Source organism: Lingula anatina, chromosome 10 (assembly GCF_051362555.1).
Source record: "Lingula anatina isolate TDL-2025a chromosome 10, LinAna3.0, whole genome shotgun sequence".
Classification (NCBI taxonomy): Eukaryota; Metazoa; Brachiopoda; class Lingulata; order Lingulida; family Lingulidae; genus Lingula; species Lingula anatina.
Genome location: NC_141776.1, coordinates 19,918,181 through 19,937,524, shown reverse-complemented (window position 1 = coordinate 19,937,524; position 19,344 = coordinate 19,918,181). Strand labels below are relative to the sequence as shown.

The 19,344-nt window shown below is 40.0% G+C and overlaps 2 protein-coding genes across 5 annotated transcripts; both read right to left on the bottom strand.

The window, feature by feature from the left end:
• Positions 1-501: 501 nt before the first annotated feature.
• On the bottom strand, positions 502-2,738 carry LOC106161439 (contactin-associated protein-like 2). The gene is made up of 5 exons (XM_086996911.1): positions 2,586-2,738; positions 2,201-2,386; positions 1,719-1,919; positions 1,304-1,540; positions 502-1,019 (listed from the first exon to the last, which is right to left on the bottom strand). Exons 2-5 carry the CDS (start codon positions 2,370-2,372, stop codon positions 856-858), a joined length of 774 nt encoding a protein of 257 aa, XP_086853037.1. The 5' UTR covers positions 2,373-2,386; positions 2,586-2,738; the 3' UTR covers positions 502-855.
• Positions 2,739-4,418: 1,680 nt separating this feature from the next.
• On the bottom strand, positions 4,419-18,626 carry LOC106161441 (interleukin cytokine receptor-related protein 1). 4 transcript variants are annotated; one of them, XM_086996909.1, is made up of 12 exons: positions 18,398-18,626; positions 13,148-13,304; positions 12,886-12,919; positions 11,442-11,573; positions 10,968-11,068; positions 10,455-10,605; positions 9,983-10,155; positions 9,454-9,507; positions 8,847-8,961; positions 6,283-6,486; positions 5,881-5,955; positions 4,419-5,571 (listed from the first exon to the last, which is right to left on the bottom strand). In XM_086996909.1, the coding sequence occupies exons 2-12, from the start codon at positions 13,238-13,240 to the stop codon at positions 4,532-4,534; spliced, it is 2,172 nt and encodes a 723-aa protein (XP_086853035.1). In that variant the 5' UTR covers positions 13,241-13,304; positions 18,398-18,626; the 3' UTR covers positions 4,419-4,531. The 4 variants fall into 4 exon arrangements, with proteins under 4 accessions (XP_086853035.1, XP_086853032.1, XP_086853034.1 ...); XM_086996906.1 differs by lacking the exon at positions 18,398-18,626 and adding an exon at positions 18,111-18,299; XM_086996908.1 differs by lacking the exon at positions 18,398-18,626 and adding an exon at positions 15,513-15,633.
• Positions 18,627-19,344: the final 718 nt, after the last annotated feature.

Here is a 19,344-nt window from a genome sequence, read left to right as displayed (position 1 = left end):
GTGTAATCACCGATTCATACGTAGTGCCGTATGACTTATGACTTGTCCTTGAGAAAAACTACGCACAAAGTGATGACGTCGCACGTTATACGTCGTACGGAAGGCCTTGCCAAAACTCTCTAATAGAAACCTGACAAAAGTAATGGCGTATTTTTAAGAGTAGAAGTTCTCCTCTATTTAGACAATCCTCCTCTTTTCCAGTAGAAATTACCCCCCCCCCCCCATCCACACACACACACACACACACACACACACACACACACACATTTAGACAAAAGCGGTTTGATTACAGTCACCTTGGCAGTGAAGTCACTCGAGACGGCTGCTAAAATCCGTGGAGAGCCGACAGCTTCCCACTTCCTACGAAATGGCTGTTTGTACCAAATAAACTACTTCATAAATTACCACAAAAGTCATACATACTTCTTTTGCTTCGATCATTTAGGCAGTTCCTAAGTTTGGAGTGCATTTGCATCTCAATAAAAAAGGACAACTTACCAATTTTTAAGAAATGCATGCTAAATACAGTGTTTATTGTTCTGTATTCATACAGCGTATATTCAGAGGTTTATCAGCAAGAATAAAAGTGTTGTGTTGTGCATTCGTAGTTTTTCAGAGAAATCATATTGCAAAGTAAATACGGCCTATGCCAAGGCCATCCAGAGAGAGGAAGCAAAACCGTTTTCTACGCTGAAACAAAAATAGATTGTAAGACCATTCCCAGTTGTTCCAGCGACCAGAAGAGAAGTTTCTGCTTATAGATAAACTCGTTTAGCATATGATTTTAAATGGACTTTACCGAATATATAACCTATAATGTCAAGTAAAATACAGATGCAAGGTTCAGTCCGGCAATCAGTTCTCACACATCAACGGTCCCAGGGTGGGGTAGGCTTTCTCTCCAGCGTCACCTGTGTCACCAATTCTCAACCCGGTGATAGGAAGAACGTCCTTGTCTGTCACCAGGCCGCTGTCTTCTCTCCAGACTAGATCATTCATGTCACAGTTACACTTCTTTCCTGTAAACAACAAACCGCAAAAATTGTTAAATTAACAACAGCTCATTACCATACACGAATAAAATTATTATAAAATGATGACAAATTTGAGTCACTCTAGTCACTTCAGTCACTAGAGTCACTTCACTCTAAACCGGGGGGGGGGAGGCTTCGCATCGGCGCCCCCCCCCCCCCCCCCCACCTTTTCAGATAATCTTGGATCCGCCCCTGATTTATAACATGCTTATGTGAATATAAAACTGCTTTTTTGTCGTGAAAGAAAAAAGTTCAAATATCTACGGTACCTCCTGCGCAACTTTTGGTCTGGTAACATGCACATCCACCCAACTGCGCATTCCCTCCGGGCCAGTATGACGTCACTTCCTGTCCGTTAGCTATCCAATAAGAATACGTTCTGCTGCCGTTCAATGAAGTTTCAATGATCGCGCCCCGACATTCGTACTTCAGCTGTTGGTGACAGGGTCCAGATCTGGCCATCAGTGCCCGGATTCGCTGACTGCTACTGGCGTATGACACGTCATCTTGACAACATAAATATGACATAAAGCAATGGCATACAGACTTTCAAAACACGGCTATATAATATATTATTATTATTATTATTATTATTCCATATAGAGAAATAAAGAAGCCTTGAACTTGGTTGGAACGTTGGAAACATAAACATCTTTCTTTCTAATTAGGATTCAAATGACTTACAACTGTATGCGCCTTTGCCTTCAAACCCGGTTACCAAGGTTCTGTTTTCCTTGTCATGATGGATGACGGCGATAGGTGGCACCACTGTCATGTCACACCAGACCAAGAAATCCGAGACGCCACGGAGACCGTCAGGGTCGATCAGATAGTTTCCATTTGTCACGAACCCGTCCCGGAACCAATCAGAACATGAACGACGTGCTAGGTTAATACAAATATAGGCCCCCTATATATATATATCTAAAATATTCATACAAACAATCACTCTTCACAGATCTCTCCATCGTTCCCCTCGAAATAGAGGCTGATAAATGCCATTGTGACTGGAAAATCTAGAACTTGCAAGGAACTTTTAGAGCTTATACTTTTCTCAGCAGTTTTGGGTGGCACATATCCCTAAAGAGGATATCTTTAGAAAAGTGATTTCCTTCGCTCCATAAAGGTCTTACAGGTACGCCCATTGGTTATAGTTTTTCACTCACCCTGCATTAGATTCCCTCCAAGCAGCTGCCGAACCTGAAACTCCAAGGCGGCAACTTTGTCTTTCAATGTCTTGACATCATCTTCAACAGAGACTGCAGTAGTGTTGTCACAGCCGTGAAGGAGGGTAAATGTCGCTACCCCAATCACCATGACAACACTGATACCGGTCATCTCTGCGGCTGATCCTAGTACAAATTAAGTTTTTATTTTATCGTACCATAACCCTGGGTTTTGAGGCATGGCATCTGTCGTATAACGCGTGCTGTAGATGACAAACACGGAGGAATGTCTCCGACAGGACTCGAAAAATAAGGGTAATTTACCGTCACCTTAGTTAAACATTAAGAATGTCTTGCACACACACACACACACACACACGCCTACCTTTGTAGTCAAAAACTGAACTGAAAATCCTCCGTGCTGAACTGCTGTAATATAACAGACAGGACACCGCAAGGTGACCCTGAACAGGACTTAAACAATTTCATACACTATTGTGTCATTAGAAAAACCGCGAAATGACATCTACCATATTTACTATATTTAATTGCATCCTGTTTGGCTAGCCTCCAAAAAGGATTTGGTTGCTGCCTGGTTCTCATCCGATATCGTTGCCATGGAAACCACCGATTGGTTGTGAATAATAATTTATTACTGGATTTCTCCACAAAATATGGCTGACCACAGTTCAGAAGCGATGCCGCTGATTCCTGATGGTCTCTCGGACTCCGCACGTGTCTGTTCAAAGATCAATTTTCTAGAAATAATGTTACGAAACTCTGTGGTATATCTCTTCAAATTAAATTATTCGAAACATTATGGCGGCATTTGAATGGGTTTAGTGGCAATGGTTTGGCATAATTACTGGCTTGACATGCATATTGAACTCTTCATACACATTTCACAAACTGAAATTTTATCTGAGCTAATAACCTTGCCGCTATTTTTAAAGATTTTTGTATATATGTTGATGCATTTCTAGCTTGTTCTTTTAATTTCGGTATGTTATTCGCTTTTAAGAATAATAGCCGAAACGTCGCGAGAGGTCTTACAGTGAAAACAACTAAAACCAAAATCACACGGGACAATACTTAAAAATAAAAAAACACAAAAATATGAGAGACGTATTTATCCACAACATAATATATTGTATAGACGTCATCAGTTGTAATGTTAGATTTGCCTAATATCACCCATCAGTTTACGGATATAGGAGAGACGATTCTTTCATAACAACGTAACGACTTTTGTTGACGCTTCTACCAAAAGCAGAACAAGATTTTTTTTATTTACTTTCTAAAACTCTGTGGCGGCAAAAGACATCTGAATAGATCTGAACAACTTTTCAACTTTTTAAAGAATAATTTGGTCTAAATAGGCATATCTGACATAATATATTCATACATGTGAGTACTTGTGCTCAATAAGAAGTATTTTCAATTTTGGTCACGGTTAGTTAGTATGAATGAATTAGAGCCTCGGCAAATGATCAGTTCTACGAACTACACAACATACTTAATTTGACACAATTAACTACGACTTGTGCTGCCTTTGTACTCTTGATTAATAAAAACAACAGTATTTTAATTAAAACGATGTAGCTACAGGGTATCTCTACTAAAGCAAACGCTCACGGTGTCTGGTTTAGAAGTTCATCTTAAGGACAACTATTCCGTACCAGTCTGGTTTCATGGCCAAAACGTCCGTTTTCTCACTTAGTGTGCTTTGCGATTTCCGTACACATTTTCATGATTTTTACCTATTCAAGCCTATTAAAAGCCTACCTATTAAAATAAAATTGTAAAAACAAAGCGATAGGCGGATTATAGCCATTCAAACTTATTCGCGTTTAACACAAGGTGAACTTAAAATAGAAAATTGGTTAGCACACGAATACAATGTAAAAAACATATAATTTTATCCAAAAGTTTCATCGAGAAGATTCTTCCCTGGGGCCCTTCTGTAGTAAATATGGAGAACTTCTTGGGCCACTGACTAAAATATGTCAAGGACAACTAAATGCTACATGAAGATTTTGGAAACATGACACAGATCTATAGTACAATGTACATAAACTCTTTGGTAAAAAAAACTTTGTAGAATACTAAGATGTAAAGAAACACAGCATCTAAAGCACTATGAAATTAATAGAAACAGTACATAAAGGTATACAGTAGACGGGGCCCTCGAGATAGGCACCTCTTTTTTTCAGCAATATTTTGAACCTTCTAGCAAGAGTTCTGTTCATGTCTGATTTTGTTGCACAGCGAAATAAGGTGTCAATGTTCCCCCCCCCCCCACCCCCCCACCACCCCCCCACCCCTAGGCACTCAAAGTGAGATTTGTTCTCCACTTTGCAGTGAAAAATTGTCTTCGATTTCTTTGGTAAGCCAGGGTTCCTGCATATCAGATATCTCGTCTCCTGACAAATCAAAATCTCCTTCGCAGTCGGCGTTTATTTCTCGAGCAGTTTGGCTGAACGTTTTGCTGAGGTTATCGACATCACGAGGCGGTTTTAAAACCGGAAAACGACATCCATTCGCCAAAAGCTGAGTGTGTTGTTGAAGCGTTGATGCTGTAAAGCCATTGTTTTCACTTGGAAAGACTTGCATGTGAGTGCCGCTTTTACCACAGGACTGCAACCTTACAATCCTGCCTATGTCACCATTACATACAATACCGCTATCGTACGACTCCTCGGCCATTTCCAGGTCGTGTTCGGGACACTGGGACATGCGCAGTCCAAACATATCACTCCACCATTTTGTATTTCCTCTAAAATAACGATCTGCTTCCTCAATAGATTCATTGAGACGCTGCCAAGCGCGAACAGTTTCAGGAGATGCTTCACTTAAAGCACATTCTATTTTTTGTGATCCGCTTTGTATAAACTCCAACACGCCCTTGAGGTCGTTCAAGAGACAAAAAGTATGACACCCATCAAGTAAAGAAAACTCTGGAGTGTAATGAAAACGAGTGCAGACGGTCTTTTTGTAAATCTCGTCCTTTAGACCTCGACGCCGTATCATGCTAAGCGCCAGGGTGAACATATCGCCGTATGGGTCATGCTGGCATGGTATAGGCCTACTGAAGCTTTTCTTTTCCTGTTGCGCTCTGGAAACTCTGTTAGCGTCCACGGAACAGACAACGATGATACTGTGGGCGCGTTCGATATTTTTAGTCAGCCATTCAATTTTTCCAATGGCGGCGATATCTTGTGTTGACCACATATCAACAGTAATGTCAAAGTTAAACATTTCTTTTAGGACGCTGGCAAAGTTAAGCACCACTGTAGTGTGGCGCGGGTGCTCATGGGAGAAAAGAACAAGAACTGTCCTTTGGCGGCTGGCGCAACTGGACGTTGTCAATTCTGTAAATTCAGAAAAAAATCTAACTAGCTAGTTTTCTAGAGAATTTCCAATGGGAGAAACTCTTTTCAAAAAAAAAAAAATTGTAACACTTCTATAAATTACAAACTTTAGTACTTGAATTTAAAAAAGAAAATACAATCTCCGTAAATAAACTCCCCACAATGTCCCATCATAGGTCATAAGGCCTAGTGCGAGATAGGGTATTGAAAAGCAGAACATGTATAGCACTGTATTTAATAACATGAAGTATAGACCAAGCCCTATTGATCGGAATACTTAGAAAAGTATCTATAACACCCCAGAAATACCTTTTCTGCCAAGGAATTGGAGTCCATCTTGGTCCAGTCTAACGTTCTCGTCGTAGCGGGACATTTTCATTGAAACTGGAAGAAGGAAAAGAACACCATCTTCCCCAAAATATGTGCTTTGCTAGTCTGTGGTGCTATTTAAAAACCCCACTTTATGTTCATCAGTCTGGTTCGGCTTTTTGTGACATTTTGGATAAATTTAATTACCTACTGACAAGGGCTAGTGCAATGTACAATGTAGTAGCACCGCGGAGAGAAATCGTTAGGAAGAACTCATTTTAAGGTAAGTGGATATTTCTAGCATCTGTTGTAGACAAAATTGTTCAGTTCCTTGCACATGTGTAAGCTAGTAAACAGGTTCAGATAATCTTTAAATGCGTTAAAGATAAAAGCAAGACTTACTAAATTTACATTTGTTTTTCCTGATCAAGCAAACAGTTGCTGCTATTATGAAAGCGAGGCTACAAACACTTCCGGTAAAAGCTGCAATCGTCACGCCTATTGGAAAAGCAGACGTGAGGGGGTCCTGTATAGTGTCTTCTGTCGTCGTGGCCACTTGCCTGCCTGGTGGACCGATAGGGGGAGCAGTTGTTGAAGCTTCGCAGGCTGGAAGGAACATTATCTGAGATAAGTACTGTAATGTGCATGAACGGGACAGGAGCACCTGGACTTTGAACCTCTTACAGCCTCAACTTTAGTAACAAATATCACATCGTTGCAACTTGATTATACATAGCAAAATATCCACCAAAGACTGAAATCTCGCATCATTAGCAAACATAATCAATGATACATCGGTTTTCGTTGATTTTAAAGAAGAACGTAGAAAAAAAAATTAAGAGCGCACATCCCTCAACACATTTGCACATATACTTTTTTGGTAGTCGATGGCGTGTATATCGGAATAGCTATTTGGACTAATATAACAAGTCATAATGTTTCTTCTGTCGATATCAATATACAGACAGCACAGTAAACGAACTAAGAACACAGCCCCTTGCCCTGTATCCACCCTGAGCTTCAGAGCTAACTTGACACTAACCTTTTCACTGTAGCCTATCTCCATCGTGTCAAGTTACTTGACACGATGAAGATAGGCTACAGTGAAGAGGTTAGTGTCAAGTTAGCTCTGAAGCTCAGGGTGCCTGTATCCCACCTTGAGAATAATATTTTGGAAACTACTATACTAGGCCTACAATTTAACTATGGGCAGTGCGTTTATGAGTCTACATACATGTACATGTGCGGCGTTATCTCCCGTTTTCATAACTTAATCCTCAAGTATCTTTTGGAAACTTAGGCCACACTTTTTTAATTTTATGGATGACATCCTGCGCGCGCACCGATTTTCGTCCGTTCTCCAAAAAAAAAAAAAAAAAAAAAATCACCCCCCCCCCCAAGGAAGTCGGTTGTCGCAAACGTCGTTATTGAATTTGCCGGAAAATGCAATCGGCAATCCTCGGCAATCCAAGCTCCATGCTGTCATTGTCGACTGCGGAGACATCCGAGTAGTTCCGAGTGCGGAAAATGAGCTTTCTGCGCATGAGTATTATCACCACGTGGAAATATGGCCGCTTTGCCGTCAAATTCATCTCTAGCATTAATTTCAAAATACACGACAATTAAAGTCATAAAGAGAACGGGGCCGTCGTTTTGGATTGGTTTGCCATTGATATTGGACATGGAGATATCCCCTTTTTACAATTATACGAAAGGCTGGCCGCGACCAGCGATCATCGCCCGGAAAATTTCAGTGACATTCTGTCCAAAGCAGCACATAGGCTTACCAGGGTTTTTTTTTGTAGCGAAAAAAGGGTCGACAAGAGCGTCGTGGTATTTGGTGGACTGAAGGTCGGACAGGCCACCCGATAGTTGGCTGCTACGTGTGAGTCGAAGTAGACAAAATGGCATCGACCGAAATTACCTTTTTTAGATTTGGTAGTAGGAAGCATAGGCCTATCTTTGCTTCATTTTTTAACAATTCTGAGAAGTGTTCACAATGCTTTAATTTTTTGAGAGTACAAATAAAGACACGCTGTTTATTTGATATTTGTTTTATTGATTGCTATACCAACAGAATGCATGAAATAACCTTAAATAGATTTGGTAATATGCAGCATATATATATTCATGACTTTTTACCTTTCTACGAAGTAGGCCCTATTCACAATGCTTTAATATTTTGAGAGCATGGATAAAGACATGTTGTTGGTTTGATACGTGTTTCTGTGGTAAATTAGTGTTTCCAGCTGTGTACTGAAAACATAACTTTTCTTAAGCAATTTTTTTTTTTGGACTGTTTTTTTTTTTTTCGCCCGCTCGCACCGATTTTGGGGTCCCCAGAGGATGTCATCCATAAAAATAAAAAAGTGTGGCCTTAAGTGAAGAGGTGGCCGACTTTCCCACCACCTGAAATGAGGCTTATACCACGATTGGCGCTTCGAACGAGAGGATAATTGCACTTGTATTTCGCATACAGGTGTATTTTCATACGCTTCGGTGCGTTCATCCTGTTGTTCAAGCCGCCAGTCATGGTATAAGTCAATTAAAACTACTCGTCGTCCACTATATGCGACATAGACCCCATTCCCATAGATTTTAGATCGATCTATCCCTGTGGGGAGTCTTACTAGATTACTGTCAGCTTAGCCGGCTTTAGTGTCTGTCCCGCCTACAAAAAGCTGTAAGGGGGTAATTAACTATGGTGCGCGCTTAGCTGACTGCAGTTTAGCGTGAACCCCCAGGGAGTTAGGTCGATCTAAATCTTAATTTCTGGATCGATTTAAATCTCTGGGAGTGCACCCATACAAGAGCAAATTATTTGTCGGCTGCGCCTCGATATAATTACGCTCTTGTACGTCGCATACCCTGGTAGTCTATGGACGACGAGTAGCTGTAACTAGTACAAACTGATTGAAGTAATTCCTTCTCCACTCTGTTGAATCATCAAGAATGCGTGGACTTACTTCTCTGAGTAAATTTTCTATGCGACCTTGCGCAAAGATTTCTGCAGTCTCCATTTTTAGTTTTGCAGACACATGAGCCGGGCAATTTATGGATGCTAACATCTTTTGGCTCAACCTATGGAAAAACAAAAAAAGCAGTTGAACAAAAAAATTCACAAAGAAGTCCTTGCCTTACTTAAAGCAGTATTTAAGTAAATGTGAGAGCGAGGTATACAACGTTGTATATGCAGTGAGTATGGATTGGGTTTTAGATTACAGATATCTTATTGTACGTTGGCACAGGTACGTGTCAAATGTCAATTTTAACTCCCATTCATTCACTCCAAACACGGTGCCAGAGTTTTTCTTTTTAAGTTCTTGTAGTTTATTTTTTTCTGAAAAACATTTAAAAATGCTGCCTTTTTATCCTTTCTAAGCACCAGACGTTCCTTTCTTCTAACCTGTAAATTAGTTAATATATGAAGTTGTGCTGCTTGTAACAATTAATGCATTATGCCATATTGGGATTAGTGGATTTAGAATATGCTTGGATTGGCACTGGGCCAGCGACAAATACATTTAGTGCTTAATTAACTTATCATTATACTATCAGTGTGTGCTGTCTTACCACGAGTGTGAACTCCCCAGCTCCAACATTCTCGAACATTGTGCTGTTGTTGGGCTAGCAGTGAAAAAGAAATACCATTACTTGATTGATTGGTTGGTTAATTGATTAATGTTGAAACTCGGTAATGCTTTCAGGGTAGCAGGGAGGAGTTACACTTAAGTCAGGTCAGATGGTATTAATTAAAAGTATGACAAAAACGTGAACCATTGCTTCAAAAATACACAAATAAATTAATACCTTACTGTTATGAAAAATCAGGTTATCATATATTAAATTGATTGTTTGATCGATTAATTGATCCTATAAAAATTAATCAATTCTGAGATCGTTTTAGTGATCAGGAGATTTGTCAGTTACTTACTTATCTAGTCGTCAGATAGGTTTAGTTCGACAGGTTATACAAACACGGGGCACTTGTGACCGTGGAAGTTTGCTTTACTGTCAGAAAAACTAACTACTGTATAAGGTTAAATGGTGTGCAAATTACCTGTATAAAAAACAAGGTTAGTTATCATATACAGGTACTCACTGTGAAAACGGTCATTTCTTCCAAGGGCCTATTGGTGGTATTCCACAGTGTAACGGTATATTTCAAAAAATTAAATTCTTCAGGAGCCAATTGGAAACTGACCAGCACCTGTTCCTTGCATTGCAGAGTCCGAATGGAAATCTCCGTGGTCCAGTCGGCTGGAGTAGTGGTCGCTACATAAATTTATATGACAGTTTAAAATAAAGAGAGTACAGACTAAGAGAGTACGAATTAAGGGCGTTTTCAAAAGATCATATAAACTAACTACTGTATTAAAGGGCTCAAATCAAATAAACAGAAGATAAATCTTGAAACAGCATTTAATTTAAACTACACTGTCCAGGTGCCGATTCTTTATGCGCCTCGCTGGCGGGTTTTTTTTTCGTCTAGTCAAAACAAACGCCATGCAGTGCTGGCAAGCATGATACAATGGCCCGCACATGTAGTTCAAAGATTATGATATAAAACATACCCGAGGGCGTGGAGGAGGTCAGTTGCATGTGTTTCATTTCGCAATTATACGGTTCTGTAGTACGACGTGGTAGACTGCATACATCTATGATCACTGTGTTACCAAAGGGCGCCATGCCATGTGTAATTCTCACTGTGTGTTGAAAGACAATCTGGAAAAATAAGCAAATTTTGACGATTTGCTTATATAACAGGTCTTATAAAGCCCATATGATTTTTTTTAGATCTTATTTTAAGACAAAGGTCGGTTTTGAAACCCCTCTTCGGTCCCCTAACTCCCTTTTAACTTCCCTTTTAATGCTATAAGCTACCTGCGATGAAGGTGTTCACGTATGGAGCAAAGTGCTCATTTTTATTTCTTGCATGCTCCAACTATGCATTCCTTAAATTACTATTACTATCAATAAAGTTGGTAACATCATAAACGCCATCGCCATCACCGCATTCTTAATAATAATCCTCCCCTGAACACCTGGTGTTAATTTGCTGCTCTGGCTATCCTGATTAGTTTTACCTTGGTTGTGTCTTTAGTCCAGACGGCTGTGGTCAGATTGAAGTATGCACAGTACACCCCGCCTATATCCACATAGAACCCATTCAACCCGTGAACTGAAGCTGAATGTAAAACACAAGTGAGTGTCTGTTTAATTCAATACATTCACATGTCTATACGTCTATACGTTTGGACCTCAGCGGTATATAATTGATGATAGTATACGTGTTTCAATTACGTATGTGCAATCGATTTCATGTATCTAAGGTAAATACAACTGCATATTTAAAACATTCACATTGAAAACATTTATACGTTACCAACCACCAACGCCACCTCCTCAAAGAAAAAGAAAAGAACACACACAAATTACACCTGAGTTACTGTACATGTTTTAAATTTGCTTTAATCAAAAATAAAGTCTGCATATTCTATATTCGCTACTTTTCATGGCGTACTGTATGTCATATGTATTAAACATATATATGTACTCACCATCATCCGGGACCTTCCAGGTTATGCTGACGTCAGAGTCTGTACCGGTCCACGTCGCATCCATATCTCTGGGAGGCCCGGGGTTCAGGATGCTCACGTATTCACGGTTATCCCAGATAAATTGGCAGGAAACTGGAAAAAATCAAGTGACTTGTTTATGGTGAATTAATGGGGACACGAACTAATATCATTATACCCACTAGTAGTAGCAGTATATAAGTAGTTGTAGTTGTAGCAGTAGTAGTACTTAAAGTTGTACATGTAGTAGTATTTGTATTAGAAGTAATTGTAGTAGCAGTAGTAGTAGTAGTAGTATAAAATTACAAATTTTGTCCTTCGGGCACCGATGCTATAGTTCCATGCATGCAACGGATACGTCCATTTTTCCCCAGCGTTACTTTTCATTCTAATAAAATTGCACCACCAGTTCGACGTTCGCTTGCGTAAAGTTGCTTTTATACCGCGATGTAACTGTGATATGTGATGCATATACGATATTACTACAATATGTGGTAGATCACCGTCTGCCTTCACACGGACGCTGCCGTCTGCCTTCACACGGAAGCTGCACGATAAAGGACACGAAATACTGGCAGGAACGATGGTTACATTGGGAATAAGCCCTTAAACTACATTGCATTTGTACCTAGTACGATTTTAGTATTGATACCACCTATGAGCGATACACAATACTGGTAGTCCATTAATTCTAATGACTGAATTACCATTTTTGTTAGTTTGTTTTAGATAGATGTAACCACTTTGAAAATGATTCACAGTTGTGATGAAATAATGTATGACACATCGGTCCTGGTGTATGTACGGCATAGCTTTCCCATTGCTACACAATATTACAGCTAGAGGAACCAGATTTATTGCAATCAGATTGATCTTTCTCTTATTCATTATTTCATCAACATCTGAATATCACAGACAAAAGACCCTTTTAATCCACTGAGTGCGAATAAGCTGCATTCGAAATTGGAAGAAACAGAAATGGTTATTCCGGTTTATGTTACCGGTTATCGATCTTATCAATAAACAATCCGTGAAGCATTGATGACTAAAGGTTCCCCCCATTCGGTGGCATATAATTAAGTCACACTATAGTTGAATGAAACGCACTACGCCTTATAAGAGAGGTGAACACTGCATGCTTTTGTATCGATCAGATATACAAACACGGCACTTGAGGACAAATAGTTCATATTTTACGGAATGAGTATTTTCTGATTCAAACTGAGATTAAAAATTAACGCGGAGCTACGATTCAGAATGAGTTAATCACGACTATTACTACGTGCAGGTCACATCACAGTGCAGGCGCCAATATTTACATATACAGTATCAGTGTGAATTAGGACGGATTATACACGACGACAACAATAGGTCCTTGAGAGAGAGAGAGAGAGAGAGAGAGAGAGAGAGACGTAGTGCAACATACCTTTGTTTGCAGTACAAAACGGTCGAGTGATGTTCTGAAATATAAAACAACAGTGTCTTCGAATATACCACCCAACTACAATACAATTGCTTGATGTATATTTTACGAACACAATTACTCATCGTTTCACAACTGTAATACATCTGAGAGAGAGAAAGAGAGAGAGAGAGAGAGAGAGAGAGAGGTGGAGAGAGAAAGAGAGAGAGGGGGAAGGGTTAGGGTTGTTAGACAGCAAGGGGAGAGAGAGCGATAATTTACTTACCAATTCTGATTGGTAGCACGACGCAGCCCCCGTCAAATCCAACTTCGCCAACGCCAACAGAGCCGTGCAGATCAAGGTGGATTTTAAAGCCATGTTTGATTTCACAGGTTTAGCTGGCGGTTTGTGACCTTCTCTTCCAAGAAGTTCTTTCACGATTCTTAAAAAGCAAATAAAAGTCATAAAGATAAGCCTATCAGGGTCAGATATATTATAACCGTTCTGATCACTGGGGCACAACTACATGTAACACCAATGTGTGTACAAACATAACGTCCAGTATTACGAACAAAATAGATCTAATAACACAAGCCAGTTTTTCTGGGATTTAACAAAATTCATTGACTTCTCCCCTACTTTCATATACTGATATCTTCCTATTTATTTCACTTGTTTACCTGTTTATTTGTTTGTCTGTTTATTTGATTGTTTGTTTGGAAAATCTGTTACTGGCGTAAATTAGGTTTTAATTTGTGTAGTGACAAAATTCTGCGAGGAAATTGAATTATCAAAAAAAAATATTGTCACACAATTGTTTTGTCAAAGCGTCCTCTGTCCTGTGGGAAGCGTATTTGCTGGGGTACAGATCGTCCTGGCTGTCATTACCGTACGGACATGTATGTAAGTTCAGGATATTTCAGTGTACAGAATGTTACGGAGTTCATACGACTTTTATAACCCCTCTTAAGAGCCGTCCCTGCATTAAGCAGGTCACAAAAAAGTAGCTTAATATATAATACGATATAACACTGATTCAATCCGATGAAATTACAATTCATAACGACCTAAATCCTACGCACTTTAGCAGACACACGCGTAGGAGTAACATACCTGTAAAACTATATATGGTATTACGAATTTAAATGAGTGCATATCTAAAACCTACGCATTTTAGCAGACACATCTTTACAGCTGGATACGAACAAAAAAAAAAAAAAAAAAAACGCGCAGGTTTTAATTGATAGGAGAAGTAACATAAAACTATATATCGTATTACGAGTCTAAGAGCGCATTCTCAACGAATTAAGCCAGGCTTTACAAAGCCGGTGACCTAAAAATGGCGGACGTACATGAAAGAAAAACCGCCTAATCTTTCAATAGTCTCTCCGCCTCCCCATACGTCGTCCCTGCGGGGTACAGTAATTAAATCGCGTCTCCGTTCGCCATGCGGAAGCTACCTGAGAAATATTAAGTGCGCATGCTCATCAGTTAAACTCGTGGTGAAGAAAGCATGGCGGCTGAAGGCGATCGAAGGAAAAAAGCTCTTCTGTTCTATTATCTTTGAAAACAGAGACGAAAAAGGAATAATTTGGCCCGTAGAGCAGCAATGAATCGACTATCTACGGAGATAATATCACCAGAGATATTCACGGAAATATTAATGTTCGGAGCCGAGATTTAATTACTGTACCCCGCAGGGACGACAGGTGGGGAGGCGTGTGAGAGGCGGAGAGACTATTAAAAGATTAGGCGGTTTTTCTTTCATGTACGTCCGCCATTTTTAGGTCACCGGCTTTGTAAAGCCTGGCTTAATTCGTTGAGAATGCGCTCATAATGAATGCATATCTCAAAGTGGTTATTAAACTTTTAGGACAGTACACATGTCAGGGGTAGAAATTTGTTAAAGTAGAATATAAAAACTGAAAACCCACTTGCCAGGGACTAAGGCCGTGTTCACAACCCATTGATCCGCGGACTAACTATTCCGCGGATGAAATATGGCGCGACCCACTTTTCAGCGTGCAGAAATTCAATTGCTTTGTGCCTGCTTGGACGTAGCTGAGAGGAGGGGGTCCATTGTCAAGTGCCCTCCATGTTTTATCCGTGAACTAGTTAGTCCGCGGATTAACTGGTTGTGAATGGCTAATGACAACTCATGGCACGAAGTAGGTTCTTTTCTTGTTTGCACTTTATTTATTTATTTATTTATTTATTTATTTATCTATGTGCCACCTAACTTACCTCTGTCCTGACATGATCACCTGGCATTGTGACTTATAAACATTCTCCAATATGTGTTCATAGGGGGGCAACTTACACGTGCTTACACGTGCTTACATGTGGCCGCGAGACTTACCTGATTTTTTCCCGCACTACACGCGCCTCGGGTCTGATATGATGGACCAGATCGGTTCTGTTGACGAGTTTTCTTTAACTTCATTGCTCTTATATATACATACACCTCGTTGTATTGACAGATGTTAACGGTCACGAACAAAAGAAGGTGAATTGGCATAAAAACTCATTTCAGGGGAGTGGCTATAGCCGCATCCTAATAGGTGATTGAGGACATTTATGGGAGAAAAGTGTTTAAAATAATATCACTCAAACAACAGCCACCGAGTTTCAGGGGACACTGAAAACTTACCTTCTACGCAGGGTATATAAAACTTCACGTCCTGATACACGTAAGGCAACAATGGCCGGGTTTGTTAGTGAATTTCGTCAACCTTATTCTTATTCTGTACACTCATTTGCATACAGGTGTGTTTGTTTTCGTTAAGCCAATGAACCGTCAAGAAATGGCCAAGCTTCCTTATAAGTTCTGGTTTAGAAAACGTCTTTTACCGCTTCAGGTTTCACTGGACGTCAAGTTTGCTGAGGACAAAGAAACGCACTGCATAGTGAATTGTATTCTTTTTAGCCTTTCAAAATGTGGATTTCCTTCACGTACTCGCCAAATGAACGCGTTAGTGTTCACCATCACGTAGGATTTTGTGTAATTTGATAATTGTGGTAGTCTATTGGGTCTTAAAAGGCACTAGAACCCGTGTCTCTTCAAGGACTAGCTGGAGCGCTTTAATTTACCACTAAGACGTCGTTCACCATACCTAGATAGATCGAGCAGGATCGACCCATATGCGATGGGTTTCTTGCTATATTGCACTCAGATTTAGTGGCTTAGATGTCTGGCACGCCTACTGAATCTGCTAAACAATAGTGAATTACCCCCTAACAGCTTCAGTAGTACATCAGAGCCGCTTAAGCTAAATGCAATTTAGTGAGAAACCCCTACGAGATGGGTTGATCCCGCTAGATCGATCTAAGTATGGGAAAGGGATCTCAGAGAAAAACACATTTTGCTACATGTTTTATTCATCAACGAATGCTATTAACGATTTTGCGCTTGCTTTCCGAGAACAATACATGCAGTACTTCCTCTATTCCGTTTGAGATCGCCAGATTTAATCATGGAAATCATTTATTCAGCATATAATGTTACACGTTAACATGGTATGTCTGCTTCTCATGCTACTGTTTGTTTACATAAGATTTAAAGAAATAAGAAATGGATAAATCAATATAGAAGATAATTGTCAATAATTTTAAGGTACACTGTGTGTTTGTAAATCCCCCAAATGCTTCTTATATAACATAACATACAACTTAAAAACGATTTAACCCCTTCAATTATTTTTGGGGTGCCCCTGATGTTGATATTTATATGGGAGCATGTAGGATGATGGTTGCTGGCTTTTATGACTGGCTAATCATTTTAAATTAAATTAATTTTCATAAATTCAATTAAGAGTCGAATCCAAGTGCAGAGAAGGATAGGTGAATGAATCGTGAGGACGCGGATATTTACTTATTTTAACGGGAAAAGCCATTTTGCGGGAAAACCCTATGGTGTTGCCCTTTAATTTAAGTTATGTAAGACAAGACGTCTTGGGGCGCTTTCTGCTTGATTTGCTTAGTGTATATATATATATCAAGATAGGCCTATATATCATTCTGTGGATTTATCAAGATAGTAAACCTCTGTCTGATCATTGCCTAAATCAATATAGATAGCCTTTCTGTAATCTTGTGGTCATTGCCTATGTAAATACGTATAATCTTACTCTAATCTTGTTACAACCTGTACCAGTTGTTATTCCCCCTTCCAAGCAGAACTAGACGCTCAGCCAGAACTAACAGCCATCTAACTACAGAGGTGGTTTAAGATATATAATCTGCTTGACAAATAGGCTGACGCCCCCCTCCTCTCCCCCCCCCCCCCCCCCCCCACCAACTCCCCAGCACGTGCCCAGTACACATTATCCCAAGGCACACTTCACGTTGTTTGCCCCGCATATTTGCTTTCTGCTTTTTTTCCTTTTACCTTTTACATGAACAAATAAATCTTGGTGGCACCTGTTTTTATTGACACACTGACACGTGCCCTCATAGCTCGGGACAGATCAGGGTGCGGCATAGGCTTGTCTTGCGCAATACACCACTCCTAGCGGCAGACCCAGTTAATTATACCGTCTTTCTATACGAATTCATGTCCACTGTCTAGAATCTATAACATGTGAATATGTCCATTTTTCACATACCACACCCACATCCAATGTCATTTTCATTCATGTTTTACAAAATGATCGAAGCATGCAAGTTGTGTAAACGAATTTTTTTGCAAGTGCAAAATACCCCGCCAGAACGACACGAAGTCAATAATTGGAAACCAGAAACATTGATGCAAAATAAAATGGCATTCACACATTCACTATGATTTGTTCATGCTCTCCCCTACTGTCGTTTCTGTCCTGTGTCGATTGAGCACCTTTAAGTGCTGAAATGACGTGAATAAACCAACGCAAGGAGGTGTGCCGATTGTACCCGCGTAATACCTCAGCACTTCGCAACCTTCTAGGAAGTTCTGTTCTTCCTTATCTACGGATCACTTGGCACGCGGTAAAGGCAAGGTTTAAAAACGTCCTCCTCAAATCAAACAGCTTTGTCGCCTATCTTATTGAAAAACGACTGTTTATTTATCAATTTATATATTTATATGGAGGGGTTTATACAAATGTTTATTTGCTACCTTTTTTAAGCACGTAAAAGACTGAGTGTTCTCGTAGGCGCTGTTTAGGGCCGAAAATATTTATTTTTACACGTGGCTGATTGGATCCGATCTTACAGTTATTTACCATTCGAAATTTTTCATTTGTTCGATCGCAATTAACGTGTAGTGCCTTACCTTCCTTGTCTTTGACGCTGCCTCAGTAAATGTCCAGGTTTGCCGCTTTGTCTCATAGTCTGATAACAAAACTGTAATATTTGAGTGCTACTGGCTGGGCTCTCAGTCGTAAATAGATTGACGGTAATAAAGAATTTATAATTCAATCAAAAATAATGCTGTCTGCCTATGGATTATTTCAATTTTGTTCACAGTTGCGAGCTGCGTCTCTAGCCTCAATTAGCAGACTAATGAAATAATTATAACAACAGCAACAGCGACAAGAACATTGAGGAAGAAAAGCTTACCCTGAGAGCGCGCTGTAAACTTCTCTCTACTCAAGCTCTTCTAGCTATTACAGTATCGTATTAATGTATCTGTCGTTTGTCTACCACGCTTGATGCATGCTGGAGCTGTTCGGGTTACAGTTTGAGCCATTATAAATGAACATACACAATTGCAATATGCCGTTCTTGTTTTGCACATAATCCATTAAAACCGAAATACAAAATGACAACATTAAAGGTATTGATTTGAATTAAGCATTTCTGGATCAAGAGCACACTCTGTTTACATGTAAGTTATTTCTTATCATTTATTCATCATACAGTCGTCTCATCTTGCACGCGTACAGTAAGTAAGCACTCACGCTGGAGGATTCAGGATGGGGGGTCGACGGAAATGAAATAATTAAGTGGAGACCTATTCTTTACATTTATATACATGTAGCTCAGCGTTTTGTTTTTGTCGAGCACGTGGGCCACGTGCGGGAGCACCATTTAACGTGTAAGGCCCCATTCCCATACCTAAATACGCAAATTAAGCAATTAATTCAGCAAACATTACAAACAGACTCAATATACAATAGAATAAAATCATTCTGGGGACATATTTTAATCATCAGAATGATGAACCCCTTCACGGACGAATGCTGCCAAGCCCCTAGCCGGTGGCAGATGTGCCGGGGTGAAGCCACGAGGAGGGGGGGGGGGAGGCAGGGGGAAGGGAGAGACAGAAGGCACGTACACCCCCCCCCCATGGGGTGTCCCGTTTTTCTTCTACCACCCAACCTAAGAAAACTAGAGCCAGCAAAACGAGATCACATCAAGTCATCTTCCCACGTACTAATTTGAAGATGCCCTCGTCTACAGGTTTATATTCACGAAGTGAAGTTAGTGTTTCCTCGACCCCCTCCCCCAAACCTTATGAGCCACAGTGTTTGTAGGCAGAAGTTAAAGCGATACTTCTCGAAAAA